We start from the raw sequence: 14,161 nt of genomic DNA, 5'->3' as shown, positions 1-14,161 counted from the left end.
AAGTTAGAATGGGTGAATTCAATCTCAAATCAGGTAAAGAAAGAGATATAGAAAGAGAGGGAAAGAAAGATTGGATTTGCTCTGCTATTTACGTTCTTGGTCTGTTGGCCTTCATTGCAAGAGGATTTGAATACAGGAGCAGGGATGTCTTACTGCAGTTATACAGGGCCTTGGTGAGACCACATCTGGAGTATTTTGTGCAGTTTTGGTCTCCTTATCTGAGGAAGAATGTCCTTGCCATGGAGGGAGTGCAACGAAGGTTTACCAGACTGATTCCTGGGATGGCAGGACTGATGTATGAGCAGAGATTGGGTCGACTAGGCCTATACTCACTAGAGTTTAGAAGAACGAGAGGTGATCTCATCGAAACATATAAAATTCTAACAGGACTAGACAGACTAGATGCAGGGAGGATGTTCCTGATGGCTGGGGAGTTCAGAACCAGGGGTCACAGTCTCAGGATACGGGGTACGCCATTTAGAACCAAGATGGGGAGAAATTTCTTCACTCAGAGGGTGGTGAACCTGTGGAATTCTCTACCACAGAAGGCAGTGGAGGCTAAGTCATTAGATGTATTCAAGAAGGAGAAAGATATATTTCTTAATGCTAAAGGGATCAAGGGATATGGGGGAAAAGCGGGAACAGGGTACTGAGTTAGATGATCAGCCATGATCATTTTGAATGGCGGAGCAGGCCAGAAGGGCCGAAAGGCCTACTCTTGCTCCTATTTTCTATGTTTCTATGAGAGAAAAGAGACAGAAACAAAAAGTAACATTTTATAATTTTTTAAATTTAAATCTCCAACAACAATTAAAACCTGTAGGAGTGAGACTCCACATTTGTAATAGTGAATTTTTAGTGTCAGAGAGGTTGATTGGCAGTAATTATCATGTCATTAAAAGGGTACTTAGGCTGAAATGGACAAGCACATGGCGAGTTTAATTCGTATCTACCGTGCAAGTAAAGGAACTTCACACCATTCAATGTATTTGAATGGTAAGTCAGACAGCGAGATACCATTTTCGCGGAGTGGCGCATCTCGGACAGCAACTTTTTAATTTCCACGTTTAGCCACACATCTGCCCTCGCCTGAAGTTGCTGTGTGATTTGCGCATAAATAACAGGGAGCGCCTTCAGCTTCACCGTTATTCTGACAGCAAATTCAGGGCTATTGTGTGAAAGCGCTTTGAGATGTTTTCATGTAATCGGGAATACAAATACAAGCATCTTGAAGAGCAGGAGAGTTCTCCCGGTGTCTTGGCCAACATTTTCCCTCAACCAATATCACAAACAGAATTTTTGGTAATTTATCCCACTGCTGCTGGTGGGACCATGCTGTGCGGAAATTGGCTGACGCATTTCCCTACATTACAACAGTGACTACACGTCAAAAGTATTTAATTGGCTGTGAAATGCTTTGGGACATCTGGAGGTTATAACAGGCACTATATAAATGCAAGTTCTTTCTTCCCTTATTCCATTCATAGCAACATGAAGTTAGAATGGTCCAAGATGTTGAAAGGTATTGAAATATAAGGTCACCTTAAAAAGAGTGCAGCACCTTACTCTTTGTTTGGGACATGCTTAACCTTTGACCTTCAGAGGCCAGTCAAACATCATGTTATAACCAATGAAAACAGCAAACAGCCATTCATAATTAGTTGCAGTCCTCTTAGGTACCTAGAGAAGACCACTTCCGTGGGAGCTTGAAGTGATTAAATGCGTCCTCAGCACCTAATCAGATCATTTAAACATAATCTATTTATTAAATGCCTCTTTTGATCTCATCATCACTTAAATCATTACATCGTCGTTCAAGGTTTGAACTTGGTAATATTGAGTGGCCTGCTTTTGCAAAGATCAACCAACACAGAAAAACTCACTAGTCTAAGGATATGGCTATAACAAACCTGTCAAGTCCCATTCAATCTTTTGATATATTTTACCCTGAAATATAAACACAACTCCCCATGTTTAGATGGCTATGCAATCTGCCTCACTTGTTATGATCATAAATCTCACTCCAAATAGTTCCCTTAAATTGACAGCTCTGTATAGCTGTCTCTCAATACCAACACTTCTTCATGAACAGTCCAAAACTAAGCAAACATTGCAGGATAAATGATAAGGTTGTTCTTTTCCCCATCTGCATATCGTCAGCAAACGTACCTTTTCTTTTTCATGTGGAAGATAGGTGACTGGTAGGAGAGATGAAGGGGCAGAATTATTGTATTTTGCTGCTCCCTTGCCTCCTGCACTCCCATAATTCACTCTGTAAAGAGGCCCATCCTTTAATAATCTCCCATTATTCACAGCACGCTTGGTAGCTAGTCTAAGCCTCTGTTGAAATGTGGAACTGCTGGTAATAGTAGCCAAATCACTTTGGCTTCTCAAATATTTCTCTATGTTCTTTAGCGAGGAACCATTTGGTTCTGCCAATCCTTCAACTGCTCTCTTGAGTATCTTATTCCAGTCCACATTACTAATGTCAATGCAGTTTCTAGATGTACACCCTTGTGTGGATTTTGAAAGACTGCAAGGCTTAATGGGTGTAAAACGTCCAGGTTTCTCTGGGTCCTTATAGGATGAAAGCCCTTTGTTTGTAACTTTAAGTATGGTGCCATCTTTCACACTAAGTTCCAACTGTTCTAGAATAGTCTTCCTATCTAATCCATGTGAAGATGACACTGCATGGCAAATTCTCTCCTCCGACGGCCTTTGCTTTTGCTTTTTCACCTTCTGAATAGCTTCTAGAATCCATTCAGTGTATAGCGGGTTTGCAAGCTTTACCATGGTTGACCATTCATATGTTGTTCAATCACAATGCTCGGTACAGAAGTTACTCCTTTTCCCTGTGTTTGATCAATTCCATGCCATGAACTAAAAGGTTTTCCTGAGAAATTAAACAATTCACTGAAGCAAGGATCAGAACATGTCTTGACACTGGCACCTGTAACATGTTTGCTAGTCAAAAATATCCATCAAAACAGCACTGAGCCCAATTAGTCTTACAAGACAGTGGATAAACAGGCTAATCTTCTGAAGGTTCAACCAACAGGTTTCCAAGACTCCCACTGGACTAGTTGTAAATGTGAGAACAGGTCCTGTAAGGCAAAAGGTAAACAATGTTAATGCGTCCTGTTCCAAAATCATTGAAGTCTACGAGAAAGCCCACAAAAATATTGGCTTGTTCTCTATATATCATGCAGCATATTTACACGTTATGATCAGCTTGTAAGATTGACAATTTCGAATCCCTCATGTTTACATCAGAATGTCACCATTGTAAATACACGTGCACTGCAGCAAGTTCTCTCAATCTCGCTGAAGATCCTTGTGTAAATATATAGGGCGTGATGTCACTCCCCTTCCAAAACAAAAATCAATAAAGTAGGAAAACTCGGTTGCATCACGTCTCAATTGTATTTTTCAGATAAGCAACTTTCGCACGCGTGTTTTCTACTATATTCGCATTCAAATTTATCTGACAGTGACTTTAACTCAGGCAACGTTTCTTGCTTTCTTCTTCCAAAGAGCAATAAAAACAAAAAAGCATACAGATAAAATAGTGGCCAACAAATGCACAATCCGCTGGTGACCAGAGCTCTGCAATCATTTAAAGCCCTCGACCTGCTGGCAGCAGCATCCTGTCTGTCTGAATCGGTCTCAATACCGCATCAGCAGCATTCAGGGTCACGCCAGGATTGCTCGAGAACCATTGCATTAAAGCCCAAATGAGGATCCTTTTAAAGACATCTCATCATTAACCATAATCACGGCAATCGATAGCCTTCCGCATATTCTCTTCCGCTGGCATTTCAATGCGGAGTCTCCTTATAAGGTTTTCTTTGAAACAAAACAACAAATCACGCACCTTCCTTCACACTTGAGCGCAGAATCGGCTAATACCTAGCAGAGCAGACGCCATTTTGTTCCAATGTTTGAACACCGGAGTTTACATGAAACCGACATGACACTGATTACAGCCGAATGGAGTCCCATTATACCCCAGCGCGCAACCTAACTCCAACCTGGAAGTCCCGCCTCTCCGCCACCCTCAGTGGCTGCGGCCCCGCCACCAATCTTCCATTCCCAGGCAGCTCGCACCTCGGCGCTTCATCATTGGCTCATCGCGACGTCAATCAAAGCAAAGGTCTCTTATTTTTTCCTCCTCTCTCTTCCCCCCCCCCCCTTTCCCTTCACTCAGGTTCGGTTGGCCCGCAGTATTTATGTCATTTGCGCACTGAGCAAAGCAGGAGCTAAAATTTCCAAGTTTAACGCGTTGCCTCCCACGCTTATTTCGCTCAGTTGGCGAAGACTCCCGGTTCCATAATATACGCTGCTGTCAATAATTTTTTTTTTAAAAAAAGCAGCTGTAACCGGATAGCTGCTGTGAAATGTCAGTTTAGAAACAGCGTCCAAAATAAAACTGTTTTTGAGGCTTCACTCGTCAATAACACCCTAGTTCTTCCTGAAGGGTTTTATTACATCTCTCCAAAGTACTTTTTTAAAAAGTCAATATTTTGAGAGCTAGCGTTTTAAAACACCTTCCAAAATCTATATTTTAAAATAAAAATCCATCAAATTATAGCTTGATATTGGATGAACCATTTGTATCAGTGTCTATTGCTGCCTTTGCCCTCGCCAATACAGCAACCCCCCCCCCCCCCCCCCCCCCCAATATCGCTTAATTCAAAAACAAAGTGGGACATTTCTCCCTTCCCTTCCAAATTAGTATTAATCAGAATGCTCCCGCAGGCTGGTCGGGTGCTCTGCTCGCGCTGTTTTTGAAATTTCAAATGTGGGGGGGGGGGGGGGGGATTCTGAGCGTCGGTTGAGCTGCACGAGCAGCAGTTGCTGCGCTTTTAAAAAAAAGAGGAAAAAATGGCGCTTAGTTAAAATATTTATATTTTTAAAAAAAAACACACACCCGGAAGTGGCAAGTTTTTTTTTTACACCTCTTAATTTACCTTTATTTTTCCTCTTTTAAAAATTCCTCTCAAAAAAGGTATCTGACACAGTTGGAATCTTCTCGAAGGTGAAAGTCAGCCGGTGGTTCGGTTTTAAAAGTGAAACCACTTCCTTCCCCCTTTTTCCTCTGTTGAATAATAATCACATAACAAGGGGGAGGTGGGAGGGGACACACAACAAACAAGAGCGAGCGAGCCACGCGACGGCGGCTGCTAACCGCGGCTCACGAGACTCGGTCTCCGGCAGCCGCCTGCTAACCACTAATTCAAAGGTTAATCTGCATACGCGTACACAAACTAGTGCCCGCTGCCACACTGCCAACGCTTCCCACTCGCTCTGCGGGTGCGCGCCTCTGCTTACAAGAGAAAGAGAGCAGCACCTTCACTTTAACACTGTTCCTCTTCAGCAACCTGCTACTGCAACCATCTCGCATGCCCAGTCCTCCTGCTCCAGCTTTGTGTTTTTTCTTTGCCACCACTATAAATGCGAAATTTTCTTTTTTCTTTTTAAAAAAAAAAGTTTATTTTTCTTCTCCTCCTCCTCTGGAACAATTTTAATAACCTCCCAACACCACTGACACAACAAACAAGAGATGAGGGTAGGCTTGAGATCTGATTGCTTATTGGCTCAGATCTTATTCTATATGCCAGCTGTCTTAATTTCTTACGCAGGGTAACAGATGGCACACAACACACCAGCGAGGTAGTATAAACGTACGAAATAGCCCATTAATTCTGAGGGCATTTCTTCCATCCCTGTTTTTGTTTTAACTGTATTTGAGGTCTATTTTTGTGTGTGCTTGCATTACATTTTCATCTTAATGAGTGGACACTTTTTCTTGTTAACCTGATAAAAGATATTACCATCTTAATAATCCCTAATTACAGCAAGAACAATAATTTACAAAAATGTGTTTTGCAAAATTATTGTCGTGAACTAATCTTGATAAATTATAATATACGATATTTTTCAGTGATATTTTACAAACGTCAAACTGCTGTGAAGAAGATATTACTTATCGTGGAAGTCCAAACCAAATGGATTAAATGGTCAAATGCCCACAAATATTAATAGAATATCTGAACAGAGTTATATTTTTGAGAGGCTAAACAGTATGTGAGTAAACTGTGTGATGAAGATATTATGCAATAGTTCCAATATACTTTCACAAGGATAGCCCATTTCAAAAATATGGTTCAAATTTACTAACCAAAAATCACGTGAAAAATACTAGATTATTTTGTGTAGTTGGTACCAACTTTTTCATGTTTTAATCAGGTCATGAACCCCAGAGTGCTCGTTAAATGCAAACGACTGACTATTTATTTCAAACACATTTAGGTCAGTAATACGAGGCTTATAAGACACAGCGGAATCTCACATTGCGAGGTGTAGTAGTGGAATATGAATTATTTGAAATGTGCTCCAAATTAAACAACATAGTAGCATGAAGAATGAAAGAATCTGGAATAGCAATTGATCATTGGACTGTGTTCCATTTTGTATTAGAATGGAATCTGTAAAGTCATTTTTCAGAGAATACAGCAGAAAAAGAGATGTGTTGAGTACTTTCTAAATACGTATTGGTTAAAAACAGAATGATTTAAGTCCCAATGTGCAGAAGAAAACATCAATTCTATTACATTGACCATGAACCTCGACTCTTAGTGTTATGTCCCTTCCATTCTACACGAATATTCTTCCTGTATCACATAATTCCTATTTACTCCAATTTTCTGTTAATTTGGGTTCTGCACACAATACAGGGTTTATACGTTAACTATACACTTTCCAATTCAAATTCGTAGCTGCCTCTTCATAGCAGTTGTGCACATGGCATCCAGTGGTTGTAATCGGTTTGTTTTTTCCAAGCATACATGGTGCCCATTGCTCTGTGCCCCTATGTTGGGTGTGGAATACATCACTTCAGCATTTAATCAATTTTTGTCTTGTAGCCCCGTTCTTGTGTATGGATATCATATACAAACAACATTTCTCACATAAGTGGGGAAATAAATTTATTCCACAAATATATGTGAGAAGCAACATCAAAACTACTTTCTCAAGGGCCATCAGCAGTTGAAACAAATTCAAACAGCTGTCAGTGACTCTCACCATCAGCGAGTGCACAGCTGTAAGCACTGGAACTTGTACTGAATAACTGTAGCATTGTCCAAGAAAAACATACCAGATTAAAACTCCAGTAGTAAAAGGCAATTATAATTTTTTGAAGCTGGATTACTTACATTACACAAATAAAATCCTGCGTAGCGAACTGAATACAATGTTTATTCAACAAGTGAAGGGAACGATTACAATACAAATTACGAGATTTTCTTCACTGGTAGAATTAATGCTGTATTGTAAAACTGTCCATGTAGTATCCTCTACCTGTTCCGGTATTTGTAACTGTCACCAAAGACTTCAATTAAAAACTAAAAGGATTGCAGGAATTATAATTTGTGGCTGACTTTTTCATCAATTTTAAAGGAAATCCTAGGAGAAATTTCAATACAAAATGGGAACATAGGCCATTCAGCCCCTTGAGCCTGCTCCGCCATTCAATTGGATCATGGCTGATCTGTACCTTAACTCCATTTACCTGCCTTAGCTCCATATCCGTTGATACCCTTACCTAACAAAAATCTATCGATCTTAGTCTTGAAAGCTCAAATTATCCCAGCATCCACAGCCTTTTGCTGGGGGGGGGGAAGATTCCAAAACAATTACAATTGAATAACTAAAAAATTAATTCAGCAGAGCACCTTGAACCTGGTAAATGTCAAATTTAGCTACTGTACTTATCTTTCCTCTTGTGCAAGATGACCATTTTAGTTTCTGGACAGACCCAAAGGTACTTAAGTGACATGGCGCACAAGAGTGGTCTACATAAGTCCTAGAGAGGCTTCATTAATGAATGAAGAATGTACTCAGTCACCTCTTTTGAATCAGTAGCAATTTTACTGGAAGTTGGAGGGCTCAATGCAGAGTCTTTTTTTGTGCATTTTAGCACACTTCCAGAGAGCTCACCCTTTTGCACATGCAATTGTGCTATGAGCAGGTAGTATATTTATTGCTGTCCACTCATACTGCAGTTAAACATGCTCCCAATTATGGCATCATGAATATTTTCCTCGAGTCAAATTCTCTATCATTGTAAATTGCATTTTATGCAATGAAACAGGAAAATAAAATTCTACAAATGGTGGTATATGTAAAAAAATATTATCACACATACATATACATGTGTAATAAAAAGAATTCTAATGTTGAAAATTACCATCTGTAAGTTTCTACCCATGGTCAAGTTCGTGAACTTCAGAGACTTTCTATAGCTTCATAAGTTTGTTTCATTACAATGACCAAAACTGGTATTGTTTTGTCAATATTCAACATGAAGTTTTCAAAGCAAATGGTCCAACATAAAAATCTTTAGTTGCGTTTATCAACCAACATGCCAATAAGCAACTGTGATTAGAATGTGAAGGAATAGCATGGAAAAGCAATACCAATTAGGATAAAAATCTTAGTACAGGCAATAATGTACTTATCACTGAGTGTTATTTCAAAACCTCTTAAAAATGCTTATATGCACTAGCAACTGTTGTAATGAGATTATCATGACAATGCAATCAATACTTGTCCATCAAGATAGTCAATACCAGTTCGCTCAGGGACTCTGTGCTGCTTATTTAATAACTTTCAACAGGTACAAAAGATTTTAAGATCTCCCCCTATTTTCCAATGCTTTATGAAAATTGTATAAAATACTTCAATGATTATCAAACAAAATGTTCTTCAGTCATTTAAACGAGGGTTCTTTCTGAAACATGTAGGCCAAGGTACAACCTCCAGATTGTAAAACAGATTGGGATTCAACAATTATGTTGCAGCAAGCCTAGTAAATATTAAAGCATTTATTTAAAACACTGTTTTCTATTTCAACATAGTTCAAAATTATAAATTATGACCACTGCTGTGGTGAGGGAAGCAATTAATTTAGCAGGTCGATTATCCACATGCATAATTGCATTAATTGTTATGTCAATCGTTACTAACATTAGTGGGGAGTTGATAAATGCTTGTACAGTTTCATTTTTTAAAAATTAGAGCAGGAGATAGATTTAAATAATCAAACTTTAAAAAAATACTCTCCCTGATGATTGTAAAAGTGGTGCATTGAGAACTGTTGTGAAATCAGAATTGTAAAGCCACAACAGAACACCTTTTACCATCAATATAATTACCAGGGTGATTGTAAAAATTGTTAGAATGTAAACACTAGAATTCAAATTTCCAAGATTCCAAATTTCACAATTTTGGAAAAAATTTTAAAAACATTTTCAAGTGTTATTTTAATTATGTATTTAAACTGGTATCCTATTTGTGTAATAGTATAATTAAAGTTGTACCCTTATTATTCATTTTCCTAATTTTTTCCCCCTAATTGGTTTGGGTTTTTATCTGCTTTTCCACCTCTCGAGGAGATTACACAGCTCCAGGCAGGTGGAGAGTGTCTGTATTGTAATGCACGAGGCACCACAACTATATGGGACAAGCAAGATGGACCACTAGGTCTTTTCCTGTCCATCATTTTTGTATCTTCGTATCCAGTGATACAACAGGTTCATACAGTGCTCATATCCATCTCAAAAAATTGAATGATTAAAAAAAGTTTGCACCTCGAGCTCAGTTGTTTCAAAATTGGTCTCGTGACAATTAATCCACTTTAGATACCCAGTCTGAATTTGTATACCACCATTAACTGAGCAACAGGGAAAGACCTATTATTACACATCATTAGTTCAGGTACAGCCAGTATTATATTACGGCATCATAAATTTGTCAACAGGCTTTGTGACAATCTCGTCCCAGTCCAATTCATTAATATTCCAAACCGCTGAATGGAGAACTGGATGGTAACGGTGCATTTTACGGGGAACGGTAGCATAGTCGTTATGTTACTGGACCAGTAATCCAGAGGCCTGAACTAATAATCCAGAGTCATGAGTTCAAATCCCGCAACAGCAGCTGGAGAATTTAAATTCAATTAAATAAAATCTGGAATTAAAAAAAACTAAGATCAGTAATGGTAGCCATGAAACTACCAGATTGTCGTAAAAACCCATCTGGTTCACTAATCCCCTTTAGGGAAGGAAACCTGCCGTCCTTACCCAGTCTGGCCTATATTTGACTCCAGACCCACAGCAATGTGGTTGATTCTTAATCGCCCTCTGAAATGGCCTAGCAAGCCACTTAGCTGTACAATCTCGCTGTGGGTTCAAGAAGGCGGCTCACCACCACCTTCTCAAGGGCAATTAGGGATGGGCAATAAATACTGGCCTTGCCAGCGACGCCCACATCCCATGAATGAATAAAAAAAAATGTTACTTCTGAACTGTTAATGATCTTCAATCAGGTAATCAGTGTACAAAATCTACATGAGTTCCATCATTACTTTAGTCACCTAACAGGCAAAAGATAAATTGAAATAGAAGTGTCATCGTTTTAGCGAAAGGCACTTTTGAAACCAGGATTGTGTTGTATTGTTGAAGAAGTATTTAGAACACAATATGGGACAAAATACAAGACGACATTAGTAAACTTGCAGAATAATTGGCAAATTAATTTCAATATAGATAAGTGCGAGGTGGTGCACTTGGTAGGAAGAATAAGGAGGTCGCATACTGCTTGGATAATAAGAGTCTAAATGGAGCAGAGGAGCAAAGGGATCTAGGGGTACAGATACACAAATCACTAAAAGTAGCGATGCAGGATAATAAGGCCATTAAAAAAGCAAACCAAGCACTGGGGTGCATTTCTAGAGGGATAGAAGTGAAAAGCAGAAAATTTATGTTAAACTTGTATAGAACCTTGGTTAGACCACACTTAAGAGTACTGTGCACAGTTCTCGTCTCCATATTATAAAAAGGATTTGGAGGCACTGGAGAAGGTGCAAAAAAGATTCACAAGGATGATACCAGAACTGAGAGTTCATACTTATCAGGAAAGGCTGAACAGGTTGAGGCTCTTTTGTCAAGAAAAGAGAAGGCTGAGGGGTGACCTGATGGAGGTCTTTAAGATTATGAAAGGGTTTACTAGGGTAGACGTAGAGAAGATGTTTCCATTCTTGGGGGAAGTCCAAAACTAGATGTCATAAATATAAGATAGTCACTAATAAATTCATTAAGGAATTCAGGAGAAACTTCTTTACCCAAAGAGTGGCAAGAATGTGGAACGTGCTACCACAAGGAGTAGATGAGGCAAATGTTGTGAGGTTATGCACTATGGCAGGAAAAATCGGAGAGCAAGTTATTATCTTAATGGCGAGCAACTGGAAAGTACTGCAGTACAAAGAGATCTGGGGGTCCTAGTGCAAGAAAATCAAAAAGTTAGTTTGCAGGTGCAGCAGGTGATCAAGAAGGCCAACGGAATGTTGGCTTTTATTGCTAGGGGGATAGAATATAAAAACAGGGAGGTATTGCTGCAGTTATATAAGGTATTGGTGAGACCGCACCTGGAATACTGCATACAGTTTTGGTCTCCATACTTAAGAAAAGACATACTTGCTCTCGAGGCAGTACAAAGAAGGTTCACTCGGTTAATCCCGGGGATGAGGGGGTGGACATATGAGGAGAGGTTGAGTAGATTGGGACTCTACTCATTGGAGTTCAGAAGAATGAGAGACAATCTTATTGAAACATATAAGATTGTGAAGGGGCTTGATCGGGTGGATGCGGTAAGGATGTTCCCAAGGATGGGTGAAACTAGAACTAGGGGGCATAATCTTAGAATAAGGGGCTGCTCTTTCAAAACTGAGATGAGGAGAAACTTCTTCACTCAGAGGGTGGTAGGTCTGTGGAATTTGCTGCCCCAGGAAGCTGTGGAAGCTACATCATTAAATAAATTTAAAACAGAAATAGACAGTTTCCTAGAAGTAAAGGGAATTCGGGGTTACGGGGAGCGGGCAGGAAATTGGACATGAATTTAGATTTGAGGTTAGGATCAGATCAGCCATGATCTTATTGAATGGCGGAGCAGGCTCGAGGCTCCTATTTCTTATGTTCTTAAATAGCATGGATGCATTTAAGGGGATGCTAGATAAGCACATGAGGGAGAAAGGAATAGAAGGATATGCTGATAGGGTTAGATGAAGAGGGGTGGAAGGAGGCTCGTATGGAGCAAAACTGCCAGCATAGACCAGTTGGGTCGAATGGTTTGTTTCTGTGCTGTAGAATCTACGTAACATCTGTGTAACTATGTAACCAAAAAGCAGCCAGTGCCATACTAATCTGGATGTTTGATGCTGTCACTGGGCACAAGATACATTACCCAGTAGTGTCACCTTTCAGCCCAAAACTGAATAATAACCAAGAGTCATAAAAGACTGCAAAAAGAATCCAACCTTGTTACAAATTCATAAGGACACGCGAAGAAGTTCTTGTCACGGGTTGATTTTATTAAGATTTTTAAAGCTTTTTTATTGACTGGGGGAAGTTGATTTGGAGGACTTTGAGGTGAGGTTTCAATGATCGTTGTCTTTAGAAGTAGTATGCTACTTCTTGTTCTGTCCTCCAATTATTTTAAGTCAGTCAGTAATTACTTCCTGCACAATGAAAACTCAGCAGTTGATCAAAGTAGCAAAATGTTTTTCTTCCAAAACAAGTGAAACCACCAGTAGCTGAAGCCTTGGGTACCATTTAAAATGCTAATAATGTCCAACAAATATGCAACTGTATAGTTATTTTTCTTTCAGGAAATTAAAAAGGCAAGAAAACATTTATGAGAATCATCTTTGTTTATTGTCAATATCAAATTATAAAGATAAGTATGTTGTCATCTTCACTGTGTACAGTTGTTTTTCCTTGAACACTATGACAGATGTCCAAAAAGCTACAGAGCATCAGGATTTTAAAAACTGTGCGTTTGCAGGTTTGATTTGGTATTTCACAGCAAGATTTGCCTGCATAAATATTTCTGTGCCTCACTTTATTTTATTCCCACTATATAAGTTTGCTTTTCTGAACAAGCTCAAAAACACAAGATACTGAGGTAATCTGCTAAACTGAAACCATTTCATGATGTTATGATGCACCACTTTCAAATGACAAACAGCTCGAGGTCAATTACAACCCTCACTTTGTTCTGAGATAAAAAATCACCGTCAGAATAAACTGAAAAAAAACCAAGTTATGCAGTTTGAAGTTTTCCGCAGAAAATGGTCAACACAGTTTTACCTCATGCTTTCGTCCATCACCAACGCCATAATTACTGCCAGGTGGATAATAAAATTAACTACTCAAACATTCATCATCAAAATCAACACTTCATGGTTTCATCTAGAGATGTAAACAAAAATCACAAAATATCATTCAAGAAGATAGTTTTTGACCATCAACTTGATCAAAACATATTCAGACCATGTCATCTACATTTTCTAAATATGAATTTTTAGTAGCAGACTGACAAAAATGAATAAAAAGCTAAGTACAGAATTCTTAATGCAGGGTGTGGGAAGGAAAAAAAGAGAGGGAGGTTGTTTAGTTTTAAATGGACAGCAGTCCCTGTTCTTAGATTTAACAAAGGATTTTTTGATCCCACTTATTTTTATATTAATGAAAACATCAATGAAAGTCTGGCACTTCTGGGAATGTGCAACCTGAACGCCGAATGATGACATTTGCTGCATAATGACCAGCACGGATGCATTCTTCAAGAGGTTGATCACGAACCAGTTGTGACAGAAAACCTGCATAGAAAAATAGTACAAATTAACTGCAGGCAAGAGCATTAAAAAAGTTTAAGTTTGCAACTAAATATACCACATTATCTCTGCCCCTTCAAAACTAGTCTGGGTTTTGTAATTTTGGCTACATTAGAATCAAAACACATGGATCTCACAGGTCATGGAAACATGGGAGACACTTGATTGTGTTTTCCATTGAGAAAACCTGCATTGTAAATCCTCAGCTCCTCCTCTTGGGTAGAGACCAGGTTCTCAAGGTCAGAAGTACTAAGAAATTACTGTCTTTCTTTTCATATTTTAAAAAAATGTTGATGTGATTTGTTTCGGTCTTAAGAATGACATTTGAGCCAATCAGATACAATGTGGCATACTTTGAAGTTCAATATTTCAAGGTGTGACAGATGCACATCAAAAATAGGTAGGAAGGTCTCCGAACTCCCTGGA

The 14,161-nt window shown here is 39.0% G+C and overlaps 2 protein-coding genes across 4 annotated transcripts in view; both read right to left on the bottom strand.

Moving 5' to 3' along the window:
* kat6b (K(lysine) acetyltransferase 6B) overlaps nucleotides 1–4,021 on the bottom strand; it is a 212,973-nt gene extending 208,952 nt beyond the window's left edge. The window contains exons 1-2 of the mRNA XM_067972576.1: nucleotides 3,875–4,021; nucleotides 2,170–3,104 (exon numbers count right to left, since the gene is read on the bottom strand). Of these exons, the coding sequence (XP_067828677.1) occupies nucleotides 2,170–2,793 (624 nt within the window). The 5' untranslated portion in view covers nucleotides 2,794–3,104; nucleotides 3,875–4,021. The remainder of the gene's footprint in view (nucleotides 1–2,169; nucleotides 3,105–3,874) is intronic.
* An 8,729-nt stretch (nucleotides 4,022–12,750) lies between these two features.
* LOC137304093 (adenosine kinase-like) overlaps nucleotides 12,751–14,161 on the bottom strand; it is a 215,844-nt gene continuing 214,433 nt past the window's right edge. For all 3 annotated transcript variants that reach the window (XM_067972565.1, XM_067972566.1, XM_067972567.1), the window contains exon 11: nucleotides 12,751–13,720. In XM_067972565.1, the coding sequence (XP_067828666.1) occupies nucleotides 13,596–13,720 (125 nt within the window). In that variant the 3' untranslated portion in view covers nucleotides 12,751–13,595. The remainder of the gene's footprint in view (nucleotides 13,721–14,161) is intronic.

This window comes from Heptranchias perlo, chromosome 36 (genome assembly GCF_035084215.1).
Source record: "Heptranchias perlo isolate sHepPer1 chromosome 36, sHepPer1.hap1, whole genome shotgun sequence".
Taxonomy (NCBI): Eukaryota; Metazoa; Chordata; class Chondrichthyes; order Hexanchiformes; family Hexanchidae; genus Heptranchias; species Heptranchias perlo.
This window is presented reverse-complemented; position numbering and strand designations above follow the sequence as displayed.